Source organism: Leptosomus discolor, chromosome 1, assembly GCF_034619465.1.
Source record: "Leptosomus discolor isolate bLepDis1 chromosome 1, bLepDis1.hap2, whole genome shotgun sequence".
Taxonomy (NCBI): Eukaryota; Metazoa; Chordata; class Aves; order Leptosomiformes; family Leptosomidae; genus Leptosomus; species Leptosomus discolor.
Window position 1 is genome coordinate 76,520,376 of NC_141391.1, and position 17,848 is coordinate 76,538,223.

The 17,848-nt window shown below is 38.9% G+C and overlaps 1 protein-coding gene across 1 annotated transcript; it reads right to left on the reverse strand.

Annotated features, from left to right (window-relative positions):
- Window positions 1–746: 746 nt before the first annotated feature.
- On the reverse strand, window positions 747–17,257 carry LOC147416242 (interleukin-5 receptor subunit alpha-like). The gene is made up of 10 exons (XM_086481946.1): window positions 17,155–17,257; window positions 16,659–16,813; window positions 16,377–16,524; window positions 15,721–15,829; window positions 15,444–15,631; window positions 12,022–12,158; window positions 8,894–9,038; window positions 4,839–4,926; window positions 3,235–3,314; window positions 747–865 (listed from the first exon to the last, which is right to left on the reverse strand). The coding sequence occupies exons 1-10, from the start codon at window positions 17,255–17,257 to the stop codon at window positions 747–749; spliced, it is 1,272 nt and encodes a 423-aa protein (XP_086338072.1).
- Between the last annotated feature and the right edge of the window lie 591 nt (window positions 17,258–17,848).

Consider the following 17,848-nt stretch of genomic DNA (forward strand, 5'->3'; position numbering starts at 1 on the left):
ATGCAAGAAAGATTTCTTTAAAAGGACAGGGAAAAATAAATAGCAATTGTTGGTCAGTTCTGAACTTTAACTTCTCTGGGTTATTTAAACAATCACAGTACAGATGAAAACTTTGTTTTCTTTACCTTGTCTAAAGTTTTCTCCTTTTACTAACTGCCAAGGAATAAGTTCATCACATTAAAAGACCTTATGTCTTCACACTCTTTCTGGTTGATGTCTACTTACACAATGCAGTGCCACAGAAAGCAATTTTTGGGGGGTTTTTGGAGAACCGATGTGAGCTTCTGCTGCTGTTCCCACAAACGTTCATTGTTTCCTCCATTTCTCATAACCACTTCAATCAGATGTTGAATAGCTAGTATGATATTTGTGTGAACAAAGTTTTCAAAGGCATTGATATATCAGACAGTACTTGGAAGCTATTGCAGCATTACGAAACACTAACTCTAGTGCCATTTTAACCCAAGTAGCCCTCAATATTAGATCAGATTGTCTGAGGTGCCGTGATTTTGCTGGGCTGAAGATCAGTAGTATTTAGAGACAAACTGCAAGATACTGCTTTGCCTACATGATCCAAAGCTCATTTTAAGAGTTGCATAATGTCAGAGCTCAAAATACTTCAAATTATTCATCTCAGAAAAACTCCACTATCAGCTGTTCTTAGATCTGTCAGACTACTGTCCGCCTCACAGAAAGGTAAGTCTTGCATGCAGATAAAAAAGCAGCATATCTTCCCTATGGGTCTTCTAATCCAGATTCCTTCGACTATTTCTGCTGTTGAACATTCTCATCTCCATTCTCTTCTGGTGTTCCCATAGTAACCTCTGAGTGCATCTCCATTTGCATTGACATTTGTTTCTGTTGGATAAAAGTTGTATTATACACAACATCTGCATTCAAGGGTATTACAAATTCTGAATACTCTTACAAGCATGCCACTTATTTGGTGTATTGGGGATTAGTACAGATTATTTACCCTGTCATGTAACTGGAATACAGAGATCACATGAGTTATTTGTTCTGAGCTCTCATTTTTTGCTTGTCACCCTCCAGAATGATAGGACTATGTACCTAAGGTTTATGTCAAAGTCACAGTCTAGCTTTCAGGGGTTTTATTTATTTGCTGGATAAAACAAATTATCTCAGCACCATTCTCCACAGTCTTCTTAACCCTTACAGTATGTCCAAAGCCAATATCTTTGCTATTTCGGGTGTCAGCAATATTTGAGATACTGATACGTTCCATATGTTTTATTCAATTTATCATTCCTAGAAATACCATCAACAGTCATCTCAGCCACTTGTAATCATTTAGACAGTAATTACACAGCTATGCTGAGGTCTCCCTGTCAAAGGTATATTCGGTGTTTGTAGCAGTTTGGGGAGAGAAATCTCTTCTTTCTCTGCTAATGACATAAAATATGTTTTGTTTGTTGTGATCATTGATTTCCATATTCTTTTATTTATATGTTGAATACAAAGAACCTCTAAATAGCAGTGTACACAGTTTTACCCTGGAGAGACATACAGAATATAAGTTTGATGGTGACGATTTTGCCTTTACATTCTGCCAGTCCATATGTGACGGCCACAAGGGGGGTTATTAGGTAATTTAAACAGCATTACTGGTAAGAAGGATGCCAAATGATTTTTGCACAGAAACATGGTAAATTTGGCACATTTTGGGTCAAATTTGGTCAAATAATTTTGGCCAGAAGTGTCATAGCAATGACTTTGAACCTGGAGAATAAGAGACTTGGCTTCAGTCTGATCCTGGAGCTCTTGGGCTTTTCTTTCCTGTGAAGGTGACTGTAAAGAAGAGGAGCACAGACTGCTCTTGGATGCCAGCCCAAGGTTTCCAGAATGAACTTCAAGTGCAAGTTCAAAACACTTAAATATTGTCATTTGTAATATGATTATATAGCATATGCACATCAGTTTTTCCATATATTTGTCTTTGAGAAGGTAAAATAAAACAAAACAACCGGCACCTCTTGCCTCACAATTCAAATTGTGAGTCATGAATTGAGAGGGTCCATGGTTTCCATCAGAGTTTGCAATCATGTAGATATATTTATACAAAAAAAACCCCACGGTATTGGAAGGCATACTTTTTTCCCTTGGGAGACAAGATGGCATAACAGCTTACATTGGCAATTGTTGGTTACATTGTGAATGCACTGCTAGAAGGCATTTTGATATTGCAGTGTAAGTACGATAACAAAGTAGAATAGAGTAAAATTAATAGAAATCCTGAGGGTCTGAACAAATGTTTTGAGTACATAGGACAGAGAAAATCCTCATTACAGTTTTCTATTTCCATGATGTTTCCGCCCCCCCCCCCCAAAAAAAAAAAAAAAACAACCATAGTTTGGGCACACCTGCACCTTCTCATCACTTGTTGCAGGAGAACCAGGTAAAAGGCAATCTTACCACTCCTCCTGGAGCACAGTTCACTGTGTAGCTTCACCAGAGTTATAGCAATTTAGACCACTGCCTCACTAGCTCATATTTTTCTCTAACTCACACAACAACAGACAGCGCTAAGAAGCATTGAATGTGCCAGACAAGGAGCTCCATTAATGATAACCATGTAAATATTGCAAATATTTATTTTCTGTTTTGCCCAGTCGACTAAAGACATGTAATTTGCCATGAGATAAGCTGGTATATGAATTTACAGCACGTCAGCTCTTCCAGAGTAAACACCTCTGTACATGGTTTTACCCCACAGCAGGTGCACAGTTGGGGTAGGTAGTGGGCATTGTGGAGCCTCCTCTTATCTTCTGTAAGAATGTGCACATTTACTACAACAGAGCAAATGACTTGCAAATCTCCACAAAATCTTTCCTTTTTTGATAACTTGCCCACATGCTTACACATGCAATATCCCATAACTGACTACTCTGCAGGGAGTCAGGGTGATCGCTCCTTAAGATGGTGGTCCATTGAGGGTGCTGAGACACTTTGAAGCACACTAGAGATTATATTCTCCTGAGGATTTTCTCCATCCTGTCTACTGACATCATTATCCTGTAAATCTCCACACACTTTCTCTTCTCTTCTGGCTTCACTACAAACACTGTGCATATGTTTTCCCCAGTTTTTCTTAAAAATGACCTGCTGCTCCAAATGTAATGTTGTACCATTCCAGTCGCAAGTAAAATCCTAGATGTCAGTGCAGTGAGAATGCAGTGAGAGAAAAAAGACAGACACACACTACCTGGTGGTGAGTCTCATCTGCAGCTAACCAAGTTTTGATATTATCTGAAGGATGCGGAACAGGCATGGTTATAACTTCCAGGCATCTATATCTACAAGAGAGTAATACAGACACATGACTATTAAATGTCTGTAGGAACAGATCAGTCAAGAATGCTTTGGAATAGATACACCAATTAGACTGGCATCTACCCTTTCTAAAGCCATTCTACCCTTTGTTGTTTCACTGTAGAAATTTTTCTCAACCTTTTTCCCAGCTCTTCTTCAGTCTGACTCTTCTAAGCCTGCTAGAGATTTAAAAGAACTGTATGGATATGCACAAACACGATTTCCAAGCAAAGTGAGAGGCTGTGACATGATACTATGTCTGTAGCTAAAGAATTACTCTTATATTTGCTTTCCATGATTAAAAATATTACCTATAAAGTGTGACAATCAGAGGAAGAAACATCGGATTACAGGGAGCAGGAATAGCACTGGAATTATCTTTTAACGCATTTGTTGAGGTCTAGCAGAATTTGGGTCTGAGAGTGGTGTCTGCACAGAACGACGAAAACATTTTGATTAATCACAAAGGATTGTCTGTTGGTTTTAAATACTACATAAATTTTCCATTCAAAAGATCTACCAGCTGAATTGCTCTCTTGAGGCCGTAGTAACTCCTCATTATTTGACCAGAATATTGTTTTATGTTTAGATGGCTTTTAATTACATGTTTTGTTTGCCACAGGGGAATTTTTTTATTCTATATTTTTAGCTTTCATATCTATAGGTCCTTGAGTTTTTGTTTGCCGAAAGACAGAGTCCATGATAACTTATTTTATCCTAATCAGGAATAATATTTAGTCATTAATTAAATAATCAATTTACTTTCAACAGAGGTTACATTTACAAATCGCATCCTATCCTGAACAAGTTTATTTTTGAGTTCAAGAAAGCCTTATCTGCCATGTCAACTGGAAAGCTATGTCGCCAGGTAGAAAAGTAGTAGCATGGAGGCAACTGGCTGCATTAATTGTTGGTGGGTGTAGGACGACTACTGTTAGTTTGCTGTACTAATAGTACTAATAGTACAGCAAATCAAATTCCTTCCATCAGCCTGACTTTCCTTTTTCATTCATTTCTTGTAAACTGTCCAACTTAGAGTAAAAGACTGCTCACTGTAATACCCATGGATTATGAAATGAAATTGGGCAACATGGCAAATGCAGTTCATCTTTGGCATGACTAATGTTGGTGGTCCTGAATGCAGAACCTGCAAAAGCATGGAATAAAGTCACACTGAGGGTAAAGAGACAGCAGTCAGAGTAAGATGAAAAAATGTCATTTGTAGCGGCAGAAAGACATTGGAGAGTAGGGTGTGAGACTGGAGCTCCAGTGACTGTGATGGGAGCTGTGAGATGACAGTGACAGGGTGCAGTATCTTATACTAGGTGTTAGCACTTAGCACTCCTTTGATAGAGCAATAGTCAGAATGCACAATTAACTGCTTCTTGTAAACATAATTGATCTGAGAAGATCAGTGTTTGACTTTAATTCATTGTATGGGAAGTTTACCCTCAACCTGACCTCTCTTGCACCAGAAGTTTATACTACCTTCCAGAAATGTACACTACCTTTTACATGCACATATCAGCAAACCTCCAAGGAAAATCGGAAGACATAACAACAGGAGGCTTAGCAGCATGATGTCCACTTTCTTTTCTTAAAAAAAAGAGGGAAAGGTAATGTTAATAATGTGAGGAAGGGTAGTTCATAAATGGATGAATATATATGAATATTACACCATTCTTGAACTGCCACAGATTTAAAGGAACATTTCCTGGAACTTTTTTAGGGGAAACAAAGGCTTCTGACTTCAGCACTGTTCCTTCCTCCTCCTTTTAGCCCTCAGCCTTGCTACTGCCTCAATCCAGCACTTTCCCTTGTTTCCTCTGCTCCAGTAGGCTCCATCCCCTCCTTTCCCTGTATTTCTGCTCTCGTATGCTGGGCATGGCCCATCCTGTCACATGCTTCCATGCAGCCCTGATTCCTCTGGATATCAAACCCTCTGTCTATCAAACCCTCTGTCTATCTGCTATTGATACTCCTGCTTCTGCCTCAGCTGCTTCAGGATTCCTGCTGTTGCCACCTCCCTTCTCCAAGCACCATGAGCCCCCTGCCACTGCCTCGTCACCCCTTCACAGCTGTAACTGGTTTAAGGCAAAATGAAAATAAAATCTTTTTGTCAAACAAACTCTTCTCTGACTCAAGAAGCAACATTTGGATTTCATTATATTTACCTTTTTTAAAACCCTGTTAGGCATAGTCCTAAAGAAATGCCAGCAATACATACTGATACCGTTCAACAAATTCTACTGCTCTGTACCTTGCATTCCTTCCTCAAAAATACCCAAAATACCAAAATACCAATGCTCTTAGTTGACTCAAAAAGGTATTTCTTGCGAATTTTATTTTTTGTTTAATACCTAGATTTAGAACCACAACTAGTTTGGATATCTTTGAACCGAGTACTTTGAAGTAAACCAGGCAGGAACAGCTTTTAAAATGTAAATAGTCCGAGGCCAGTTAAACAGTGGTTTTAGGATCAATCTAGATAAATTCAGAGAACAAAAGAATTGAAACCAAGTTCCTAGTTTGAACCCATCCATAGTTTAAACCAAGGATACTACGAATTTCCACAAATTTTATGTGAAACCAAGAAAAAACTCACAAACTTCTGGGCAGAACTCTGTACAAGAATAACCTTTATGTTTTGCTAAAATATGAAACTATTCTTTATTCACTATAAGATGAAAAGAGGGTTTTTCCCTTCCTGTCATTTGAGATGAAGGCTCAGAAAACATATTCTGAACAATCTCTGGACTGTGTAGTAGATATTCTTCTTTTTTGAGGTAGTTGTTCTGCATCATTCTGCTAACCCCACATCACGTACACACCCAGGAGAAGAGGAAGCAGTGGTCTTTGCATCAGCCAAACCACAAAGAGATTTGCTTCTTTTGCTTTCTTATTTCATGCATTTTGGAAAGGAGGAAGAAAAAAGAAGCACGTATATTATTTTAGGTAGACTATTTTATGGTGGATTTTTTTAGATGCAAATGCTTAAACTTAGTCACGGATAATCACACTTTGAAAAAAAAGCGAGTGGCTTGGTTTGCAAAAATGCAGAACACCTCTGAATTACTATTAACTTCAAAGTGATCTATGAATGCTCAGCAGCTCTAAAAACCAGACCAATTATTTCAAGTGTCTCTATATGAATAAAGCTGATTAAACATTTCTTTTTTATCAGAAAGTTTCTATACTAAACAGTTCAGTTTAAACTGGGTTTTTTTTTCAAGGGCATATGCTAATTCCACTGGAGAATGTATGTATTTCCCATGAGAAAATTAACAAATTCTTTTCATGTCAAAGGAGCATTTCAGAACAAATATTTTAGTTATGTTTTGAATTATGTTGTTTCATTTTGATGTTTCAGCTTTTTTAAATGGAGGCTGAAATGCCTCTTAAAAAGGCATTCTTGAAGAAATGTAGCACATTACCCAGGTGAAACTTTGGAATGTCATGTAGAAACAAACAAAAAGCAGGTCATTGCATGCTCCTTCAAGACTTTCAATTGAAGAAAAATTGACACATTCCGAAATAAAAATATTGAATAGATGTTTTTCCTTTCAGGTTACTCCACAGAAAGATTCCATTTTTTGAATTCACTATGTCTATGAAATTGGGTATGTGACTTTCATGGAGTTACCATGAATAATACTACTAATATCAGGGGTTTTTTTTTAATCTAGGCAGTCTTAAAATGCACTTCATAATGTCCACTTATACATGTTCCCAGTTAGAAGCAGACAAAATAATTTCAGCGGAATACAAAATAAAATGGACAAAAGACTTCCTTTAGGCATCAAAGCAGATATTTAAAGAGGTTTGCCTGAGCATGTGAACCCTTGATGTAATACACTCTTAGGTTCATTGTATAAAAGCCACCAATCCTCTCTGAGTACAGGAAGGAAGAAGGGAAATTGCTGCATCCCATGAACTTGTGCATATGTGCAGTATGCTCCAGGGGTAAATTAACATGTTGCACTGAACACATGCAGATATTACAGTTTATATGCAACAGCGACCTTGTCTACCACAGACTTTGCTGAAGTAGAGGAAACATGCCGTGATTGTTCAGCCTCAACAGCAGCTGTAGCGGAAGCTAGGAAAGCAGAGGTGTTGCAAACAGTTGAGAGAGAGCTGCAGCTGCTGAGAGCAAGGTTTGCTAGGTTGGAACCAGGATGGGTGACTGTTCTACTCCACTTCCTTCTTCTGGTGAGAGGCTGGCAGTGAGCAAGTAAATCTACATTCCCCCACAAGGAAAAGCCCTTCTAATTTCCCCTCCCTCCACTGTCTACGCATCAGACGTGCCCAGCCTGACACCAGGCTGACGCTTTTGACGGGCATGCTACAGTCCTAGGCTCTCCCTGTCTTCAGTGGGAAGACAGAAGCATCTCCAAAGTGCAATTCAAGTCTCTGATGGCCTGAAACATGTCCTCTCCTTCACCACAGTGAGTGTGTGTGTGGAGCAACTAGGTTTCTCTCTCCAAGCATTTCATTTGAAATGAAACGAGTGAAACTGGGCCAACAGAAGTGGCAGCTGAGAGCTGCCGGCAGACTAGTGGGATGTGGTGACACATCTGATAGAGTAGGCAGGCAACATCATGTAAAACATGTAACTGAATTTACATTCAATCCATTGCAAAAATAATAGTGTCTTGCCTTGTATTTCCTGTGTCTTCAGATAAATATGTACCTGAAGCTCAATAGATCAGAAAGACATATTCCAAAATACAGTCTGTGGCATTAAATAAAGTTATTAATCTTGCTTTGTTTTACTACAAATAGTATCGTACTTTTTTTTTTTATGTCAACATACAGAGACAGGTCTTTGCCCCAGTTTCTCTCCATGAATATAGTGTCACTCCATTATACCTCTTCCCCTTTACCTAATCTGACATGAGGAAGCTGCTGCATGTGGAGGCATTTTTCTCATAATGGAAAGCACACATTTCACTTATTAGCATGCGATTGTTAAACCTAGTCATAGGAGATGAAGGAAAAGTATTATAAGGCTTGTGTTTAATTTGTGCTGAAGTGAGCTGTAGGGCCAGAGCACATATATTTAAACAAGAGCTAAATCATTTCCTCTGTCAGATAAGAAATTATCCTCCTGATGTCATAAAAGAAATGTTAGACTTAGTTCTTAAGGACTATGTGGTTTGACAAATGTTATTGCTTTTGTGGGGTTCTTGGCTTACTAACTCCAGTTGAAAACATTTGTAGAGATGCTTGGGCTGTCCATTGCGGGGCAGTCAGGGTGGGTGTTGTGAGCTTTTCGGCTACTGACCATTATTGTTTTCTAAATGCTGTCAAGAGTCAGAAGTAATTTGCCTCAGGAGAACAACCCTGTGCTTGACTGCCTTAGGACCACGGAAGTACAACTCATTAGACCTACAGCACCTCGAGCTGTGTGAGACTGGTGTGTGCCCTGGACCTCTAGGTACTGTTACGTTACAATAATACAGCAAAGAGAAGAACAGATGCAATAATGAAGTAAGTACATTGAATGGTAATAACATATCCAATGATAAGGGTTATGAATAGTAAATATAGGACAACTTACCATCATGAATAAACACTGGCTCACTCCATTCACTCCAAATCTTGTTTCTTATGCATTTCTCTTTCTTTACCCTCAGTTGCACTGCACATTTGCTTGCTGGCTTATGAAATGGATACTCATATTTTTCTGCAGTGACATCTACAATCTATCAAGATGTGTTTAGGGGGTTATTTTAGGTGATTTCACATTGCAGTTCAAACAGATATAAATCTAGGGATGTGAAATATTATTATTTACATTTCTAACCTAGTAGGAAGAGATTTTCAGACCAAGTGTTTACATCCAAACACAATCTGACTCTTACCTGGCGTGTGTTAAAACTCAGGGCTGAAAATGAAGGAGAGCCTGGAACTGTTAAGATGGAAGGAGGTATCAGCTATAGTAGCACAGTAAGAATTTGAAAACACTGGTTACCCTTTCATTTTTTACCACACCAAGTGTAAGACAAATACAGTAAGTATGAAACTGCAAGTTTCAAGGTTTTGGTGTGGGTAGTGTGCTATAGTTTCTTGTCTGGTAGAATAAAATCTTTCAGGGATGGCCACTATTTTTGTGACTATCTTGAAACATCTTTAATTGTGCCTATGAAAAATAGCACGTCACTTCAAAAGATCAACCCCACATAAGGAGTGTCAGAGTTTAAAACAGAAGGATCTCTAAATTGTTCATCACTTTTGAAAACTGAAACCAACTTCTGTAAATCAAACAAAGGTAAGAATTTAAGAAGGAACAAAAAAGAAACCGGAGAGGAAACTCCTGCTTATAAAAATTAAAAATAATGTTAGGAAGTTGCAAAGAAGTAGAAGGTACGCATCTCATACACAGAGGGGCCCAGAATCTTTGTATCTTTGGTGTTAGGAAAGCATGATGAGGTAGTACTATCAGGCCATCTTTAAGAAAATGTGATCTCCTGCTCTCTTCATACTGACTGGTGTGGTATGGATTTGACCCTGTGTACCACACCATTTCTTTCTCTTACTTTACATTCTTTAAGACCTTTCCAGACTTGATGCCAAAAATAGGTCCAAAAGTTCACATGCTAAGTTTTTCAAAATTAAGTAAAAATGGGTTAAAGTCCTTGGGCTTTCAAAAGAAAACTGCAAAGGACTACGAGGGTTAAGCGCTAACCAAGTGTTGTGCCTGAAAATTTCTTCTTAAGGAGCCAATACTAAGCTTATATCATCATAGGAAATTTCCAAAATGCAGAACTGAAAGACTTTTTATCATATTTGATCAAAGGCCAACTTCTGGCAGTCATGATGTGCAGCAACTTTTAGCCCCATCTACTCAGAGCATTGGTGGAAGATGTGTAATCCATTGTTGGTAACTCTATGCAGAGCCATCCCTGAGCATTTTCAGAAACCTGTTCCCGTGCTAGACTTTCTTTCTTTGGAATTAGGACACTTTTCCTAACTTTTAGCCTACATTTTCCTTGCTTCAAATTTAGCCAGTCACTTTTTATCCTACTCACAAGTTGGCATGGGTAAGTATGATCCCTATATTCTTTTATTTACCCGAAGACTGTTGACAAAAGTTACACTCCTTTACTTTAGACCACGTCCCTCAGTCTTCCACTCCTAGAGCACATTTTTAAAGGTTATGCTTATTTTGATATCTCCCACTGATGTTCTCTGAACTTTTTTTTAACATATTCATATTTTGTGGTAGTGCCCAAAACACAATTTGAAACTTCAGTTGAAACTCAGTGGCTAGAAGGGCAAGTTAGTCACAACCTACATCTTACATGTGACATGTCTGTCATATATATTTAAAAAACGTTTGACCTTTGTGTAATAACATAGAATGATTGACTCAGTTTGTGGTTCAGTGTAATCCACAGAACTTTTTTCTTCTATATTTCTGTGTACATCTTAATTCCTTATTTTGTGTCAGCACACTTGACCTGTACTTCCTAATCATAGGGTTTTCCTTATTACTGAACTTAGGCTTGTTGATTTCAGACTGACACAACATCTCAAATTCTAATCTTGTTTGCCGTGGTGCTTGCCAGCCCTTCATATCTTCCAGTCACCTACAGACTGAACTCTCTATTTTTAAGCTTTATCAATCTATATCACAGTGTTATTTGTGAGCATAAGTATTCATCAAGTCCTTTCTTCAGGTATTCGGATATTCTATTCTATTCAAATATAGACTTGTATATTTTAATCATTATACTCTTACGTGTTCTTCAACAAATACCTATAAGCATGCTTATGGATACCCTAATACCTCAACTCATTAAGTCTCTGTGATAGCTTTGATCAGGAAAGAATTTCTCAACCTTGTCCCATTCTCCCGCATCCTGTGTCTCCTGTAATACTGCTGCAGTTTTCTTCCTTAACTTTGTTGCCTCCTCCACAATTTTCTTGGCTAAGTAACTGCCATTTTAATCATTACTAGCTTTGACACTGATTCTCCTCAAATCTACCCTCACATAGCTGGTGCCCCCGTATGACTTTCATTTTTTTCTGTTGCTGCAGCTGCCTCTCTTTGGGAGGTTTTTTTCTGCTCTTTGGGATTTCAAATAAGAATCTGCATGAAAACTTTTCAGCTCTTATTTCTGGGTAATTTACAAATGCCACCAGGTAATTCCAGGTGGCATTTAGTCACCATATGGAGTAACTTAAACTGTAACACTGCTCTATATCTTCCTGGTAAGACTAAGAGAAGCTGCTGATACATCATGAAAGATTTTTAAATATGTATAATGTATGCAAACAATACAGGGGCGATTCTTTTAGTGATGTATGTAGAAATAACAACAATAACCATATTTTTTCATAAAATAAATTCTCAAAGTAGCTGTTAAACTTATCAATACTCCTTTTTCTATAACAAAAAAGTCAATAATCTATATAATACTAAAGTACAATTCAAATTCAAGAGGAAAAGAAAAAAAACAACCAATCCACTTCAATGCAAGCATGATCTGAAAGACTTCATAAAATGTGTTGATTTTCCATTTTTGATCAGAAACACAAGAAAAGCAGGATTATTCCTGAAAGACCTTGGAATTTCTTTAAAGTTTGTTAAAGCTTTAATTCTGTTAAATTCAAGGGACGCCTAGTTTTTATGGAAGTTATGTAACACAGATTAAGTGTATCACCAAAAAAAAAAATGATTACCTTATGATCTGTTATTTTCACTTGATACAAAAAGCACTTGTTACTTGCAGAACCAATAGTAGGTGGGGGTTTCCAGTGAATTTTAATAGTTCTGTTTTCAAGGGAAACTGAGACGTTGATCGGTGGGTTCAGTTTCTCTGAAAAAGGAGCACAGAGAGGCCTTTTGTACCTCATGCTCTTTCTCATATTTATGCTGATGCAAAACAAACACACTACATTAGTCCTTAAAATACACAGCTGACTGTATGGAGTTTATCACACCCAAAGAAGGCATTCAGTGAGCGACACATTTTCTTTAAAAGTGCTGCTCAGTAAGTAGCATCCATTTCTGTCAAAGCAAAGAGAGGGAGGGTTTTTTTTATGTATCTTGCCAGGGAAGGTAGCTAGGTTGGGCAGGAGGAGCGGGCTCTTTGAGTTCACTTGTCGGAGTCTGTGTGGATGTTGAGGAGACCTCTAAGCTGCTACAGGCTCCTGCCATGTAGGATACATGTGTCTTGTGGTCTCCCCATAAGCCTGGTAGTATAACATTGAAAAAAATGGAATTTCATCTCTGACTGAGGGGTTTCTGAAGTGATACCACCTCCTGGCAGGTCTCAATAAATGAAGTTTGCTACAGATGCTTAAGAAATCTCTCTATTTCTCCTGTAAAGAAATAGGCAAGTACTTGCTATGTAGGAAGCAAGATGTGCTTAGGAGAAGCAAACGGATAAAAAAATCCCCCTCCCACTCTGTGCTCCAGTCATGAAGTGCAAGCAGTGCGAAGGCAATGTGGTCTTTTTTACGGAGGGACAAGGTAGAATGTTGGAAGCAAGGGACGTTTGGGTTCCCAGGATTTTAGCCTTTGGTTTGAGTAAACAAGTCCACAGTTGCTTTCTAGCACAGTGAGTGTTAGGGCACTGATCCTAGGTGTGTGATGGAGTACTCAAGCAGCCCGAGCCCTCTCCAGCTGCTGTGGCATTGCTGTGAAGGGAGGAACCGCAGCTGGAGTTTTCTGAAAAAGCCCTCCCAGCAGAGGCAGAAGTGCATGACAAGTCTCTGTGGACATTGTCAGCAAGGTCTGGGGCTGACATGGCAGCAATGCGGTGCCAGAGAGAAAAAACAGAGTCAGAGAGGGTGAGTGGGAGCATCTCTGGTCCGTGAAGCTGTTGTGCTTGCTCTAGCAGCTGTGGCTGCACGACCCTGTGTCTCTCCACAGGCGTGTATATCACAATAGGGTTTCCTTTTTTGGCTTTTCTTTTTCCTTTCCTTCCTTGAAAAGTCTGTTCCGTTTGACCAATGATCCTATAATTGATCCTAGCAAAAGAATTTGTCCCCGGGCTACCTCGGGCTTGTAAAATTGTTCGCTTCTGCCTGTCCCCAAAGCTGTTGGCAGGGACCAACAGCTGCCTTTGAGGTGGAGGCACACCATGATCCATGAAAGTTGAGGAGAGTAAGCAGCACCTTTTTTTTTGTTCAGTCTCTGAAATACTATTTCCAGACCATCTCTCCCTTCTGTGAGTATACCAAGAGTAGGACATGATTTTTTTTTCACCCTTTTGTCACCTGCCATCTGGAAATTTCTTCAGCCCTGACACACAGACAGCCAGGACTGAATTAATTTTGGGCTGCTAGCAGCACAGGGTGTGGATGAGTCCTGTTTTGTCAGATCATTTGTCATGTTACTGGAAGAAAGCTTGGATTGCAGGCTCTGGTAACTTGCAGCAGGACAGTGGAGGATGCCCAGAACTGTGCAAGGGCTAGGGCTAAGCCCAGCTGGAGGCTTTCCTGTTTAAGAAGGGGAGCCCAGATACAAACAACCCATTTTGACGTCTGTGACCTGGTACCTTCTCAGGAGGGAGAAGACAATCCTGGCTTGCAATGTTGGAGCCTTGCAAGAGCAAGCCCACTACTTGCAATGTGAAAAACATCCCCTGCAAGCAGGCTTACATTCCGCTGTGCCTTACCATAGCTTGGCAATGGGTTTTAGAGGCAAAGTGAGTTAACAGGGATTGTGCCTGGCTCTAAGACAGGAGAGGAAGCTGTTGGCTGAACCAGCTGTGACTGGTGTGCACCCCTGATGATGGCTAAAGGCGTCTAAGACAGGAAGGGAAGAAGGGCAGGGAGAAAACACTGGCAGTGTGGTCTCCGCAAAGAGGAGGTGATGGCTGCTCTGAGCAGAGGGAAGAAGGTGAGTGGATGGAGAGAAAAGAAGGGAAGGGACAGCCTGCTCCCTCCTACCTATCCAACCACTCACTCCTGCCCACCCCAGCCCTGTGCTCTGCAGGGAGGCCCTGGGCAGGAAGGTTGTCTGAGGAGTAGCAGAGGGGTGGGAGAAGGTGTGAAACTGCCAAGGTGGGGCTGGGTGAGCCCTCAAGAGGTTGTCAGGCAAATTAAAGTAGTTCAGACATCACCTCCAAACATTAACTGAAAGCTTTTGTTGCTGTGTGAAGCATTTGATCCTAAGACTGGATGTACTATGGCAGCTCTCTGCTCTGGAGTCCGTGTGTGGGATCAGACCCAGGCAGTCAGTCTGGAAATTATCATCTTCCCAGTCAGCTATGAAAACACTTAATAGTCTTCCTACAGGTTAGTTCCCACCCATCCCACCCCCCTCTTTTTTTTTGTCTTTTCGGGAAAACCTGATTTTCTTTAAAATGTTTTATTTTGCTAAAATGGAACATCTTGCTTATAGCTGGTTCTGATTGCAGTGTAAACCTTTAGGTAAAGCAAATAATTCTAATGTATTAGAACAGAGTAAATGAGGTCTAACTCAGAATAAATTTTGACAGTTTTGAATGAGTTTTTTGCTATCCCTTGAGTTACAATTGATTGCCATGTTACAGGTCTGGAATATGACTAACATGTTCATAATTTAAAAGGTATTTGAATCTCCAGACTGTGCTAAATATCAGGTGAATTTCTTACCCATGAGATTAAGTCAAACTTCCCAGAGAAGTAAGGAAAAACGTATTTTTAACTAAAAAATGGCATCATAAATAAATAGAAATTTTACTAATGTTTAAGAACATTCATATTCTTAAATTCAGTTATGAATGGGATTTATCTATTTATGTTCCCTTTTTTAATCAGATTTTCTTCATCATCGTAAAAAAAAGAAAAGGATAGAAAAGAGAAAAACTAGAGAAAAGAAGGGCATAATGCTTTTCAAATTGCATTTTCTCACACTAGCCTATCAATTTTTTAAAATGCCAATTATAGGTAAACAATGGTATCACAACAGAGAAAAAAATAAACATCTTTGAGATATAATCCATTTTGTTTAATCTTTGGGTAAAATTCTCAGAGACTTGAATGCGTAAGAACTTAGAATTAATATTCTGACTTTGTCACACTTCCCTCTTTTCTTTCTTTGCTTTCCAGACCAATGAAACAACCAACAACCAAAAAACTTTTCATAATAGGTAATAATAGATAATACTTACCTATTCTCTGAGGTGTAAAAGCTTCGTAATAAGACAGTCCTCTTGAATTATTTCTCAGATCTCTTACTGTTATGTTTAAATTGATTGTTCTTGATGGTTTGAAATATATTTCTTTTATATGGCATCCAATATTTTTCTTCCTTGCATTTTTTATATACTGCTGGCATTCAAAATCTTTTCCTACGTGTCTGTGAGAAGGAAATACAAGTCTTGTAAATCAAGGACTTAAGTAAAAAAACCCCCATGGTTTCATACTTATTTTGCACAAGACCCTTACCTGTATGAAAAAAAGATCTGGATATCTTTAGGAGCTTCTGCTTTAATATGCCAGGTGCAATTGAAAAATGAAATGTTATATATGATGCATGAAAGATTATGGATATATACTGCAACAAAGAAAGGGGAAAAAAGAGTAATGTTTATTTTATATTAATTTTCTAATAATAACATGATGGTTGCCTTTACAAACCCATTATGTAGCCCTATTTCTAGAAGCATGCATAAGTGATAGGTGAGAACAAATGGGTCCTTTCGCTTTTTGGACAACTGACAACCTCCTACTACCAACAAAACTCTTACCATCCCACTTAAAGAAATAAATATTCAGAGCAGTAGCTGAAAATCTCTGGTCTTCTTTTAAGATTTCCTACAACCAGGTGACACAGAAGGCAATCTTTAAGAAACATGATTTTCTAGGGAGATTGGAGAGAGTGGTTGGGTCATTCTGACATCTTGCTCAGCAGAGATGGAGTTTTCGGAATATGAACATTTCTAATAAAGGAAATAATTCTGCAATATTCCAGGGTGTTATGTGTCATCTTCTTAACAAATCCATAACAAAAAAGTAGTATAATAACAAGCTTTCAGAAATGATATGTCTCCAAGTAAGACAGGACGCTTGGATGTCTTAACAACACGTAGGAAATAACTGACCTGGAGGTGCCTTGTAAATAAATTCTGTCCAGTCACTCTCCTTAATTAAGTCTTCTGTTTCTTTTGCAAAAAGTTGTGTTCTAACTTTAGCATTAAAACCAGAATGTAACTTAAGACGTATTATCTTTTTCTTCTGCTGCAGTCTTTCCTAAGAGGTGGAAGAAGGAATTGCATGAAGGTAGATGGTACTAAGTATTGAAAGGGAAATTATGCAAATTCATCTACTAAATGACGTAATACACGATTTCACTTTAAACCACGTGTAATTATTGAACAACTTACTATGTTTTCATGAGTGGTATTGAAGAATTTATAACTCAAAATATACTTCACAGTGTACTTCTCAGTTTCTTCTTTTGTCAGGTTATTGTTCCAGGACAGAATGACTCTTGACTTGTGCTTGGTAATCCACAGGACATTATGTAGCCCAAGTGCATCTGCAATTACAATGAAATTACATAGAGGAAGAAAGGGCCCACCACTGTGTACGCAAAGGATCTCGCTCTCAGCAAGGCTTGCACACCCAGTCGCTCTCCCAGGAACTCTGTTCTTACATGGAGCAGGTGGTTTCTGAGCTGTGTTGAATATGATTGACTTCAGCAGTGGGATTCATGTTCACCTCTCTGCAGCTCTCAAAACGTTAAGTGATTGACTTTTGCCCGTCCTGGACACCTCTCCTAGTGCAGGTGTCTCTATCTCTCTAGGGGCTCTAGAAAGTGCCCTAACAACAAGGTCAGATTAGACATCTGGGATGGCTAGTGCTTAATACTTTACTTACCCACTACATCTTGTTGTACACTTGCCAGGCTAGTGGAAAACAGAGTCTTATGCTGGAAAAAAATTAATGTCAGCATAACAGGAACAACTGTAATATGTGCCATAGCAAGTGCTTTGGCCACAGGTCTGCAGAAACAGAGACTTTTTAGTTCCAAGTTCGGTTGAAAAAGCAGTTACAACATGATGTTTTCATTTTGCATCTGTGAAAGAATATGAAACAGTCACTTAACAGCTCAAATTATGTCCAAAGTATAAGCAGCAAATATGAAAAGATATATGTTTAATGGATTTTGTTGGTCTGTGCCTTCTATTCCCAGGCTGTTTGTATTTAAGCTCACTCTTTAAATGGGTGCCAGGGCCAACGAGGATGTGTGTGTCATACTGAGCTGGTTTTGCATAGCAGTATTGCTTAGATTGCACGACAAGACCTTAGATATGACACCACTGGTACTGAAAGCAAACTGCAGAAATGACAGTACTGATACTGAAAGCAGACAGTTTGGGTAGGACCCACCTGACATAACTTTGGCTAGATACAAAAAAAGCATCTGCACCTGTATGGGTTATCTAGCCTCTAGTGGCAGTAGAGCAACTGTCGCTTCTAGGTTTTAATCCATGCTACCTGCTTTAGATATCTGCTTTAGAAGGATGTGAACCGCAACTATCTGAGGAGAGATGAATTCTGCCATTTGCAA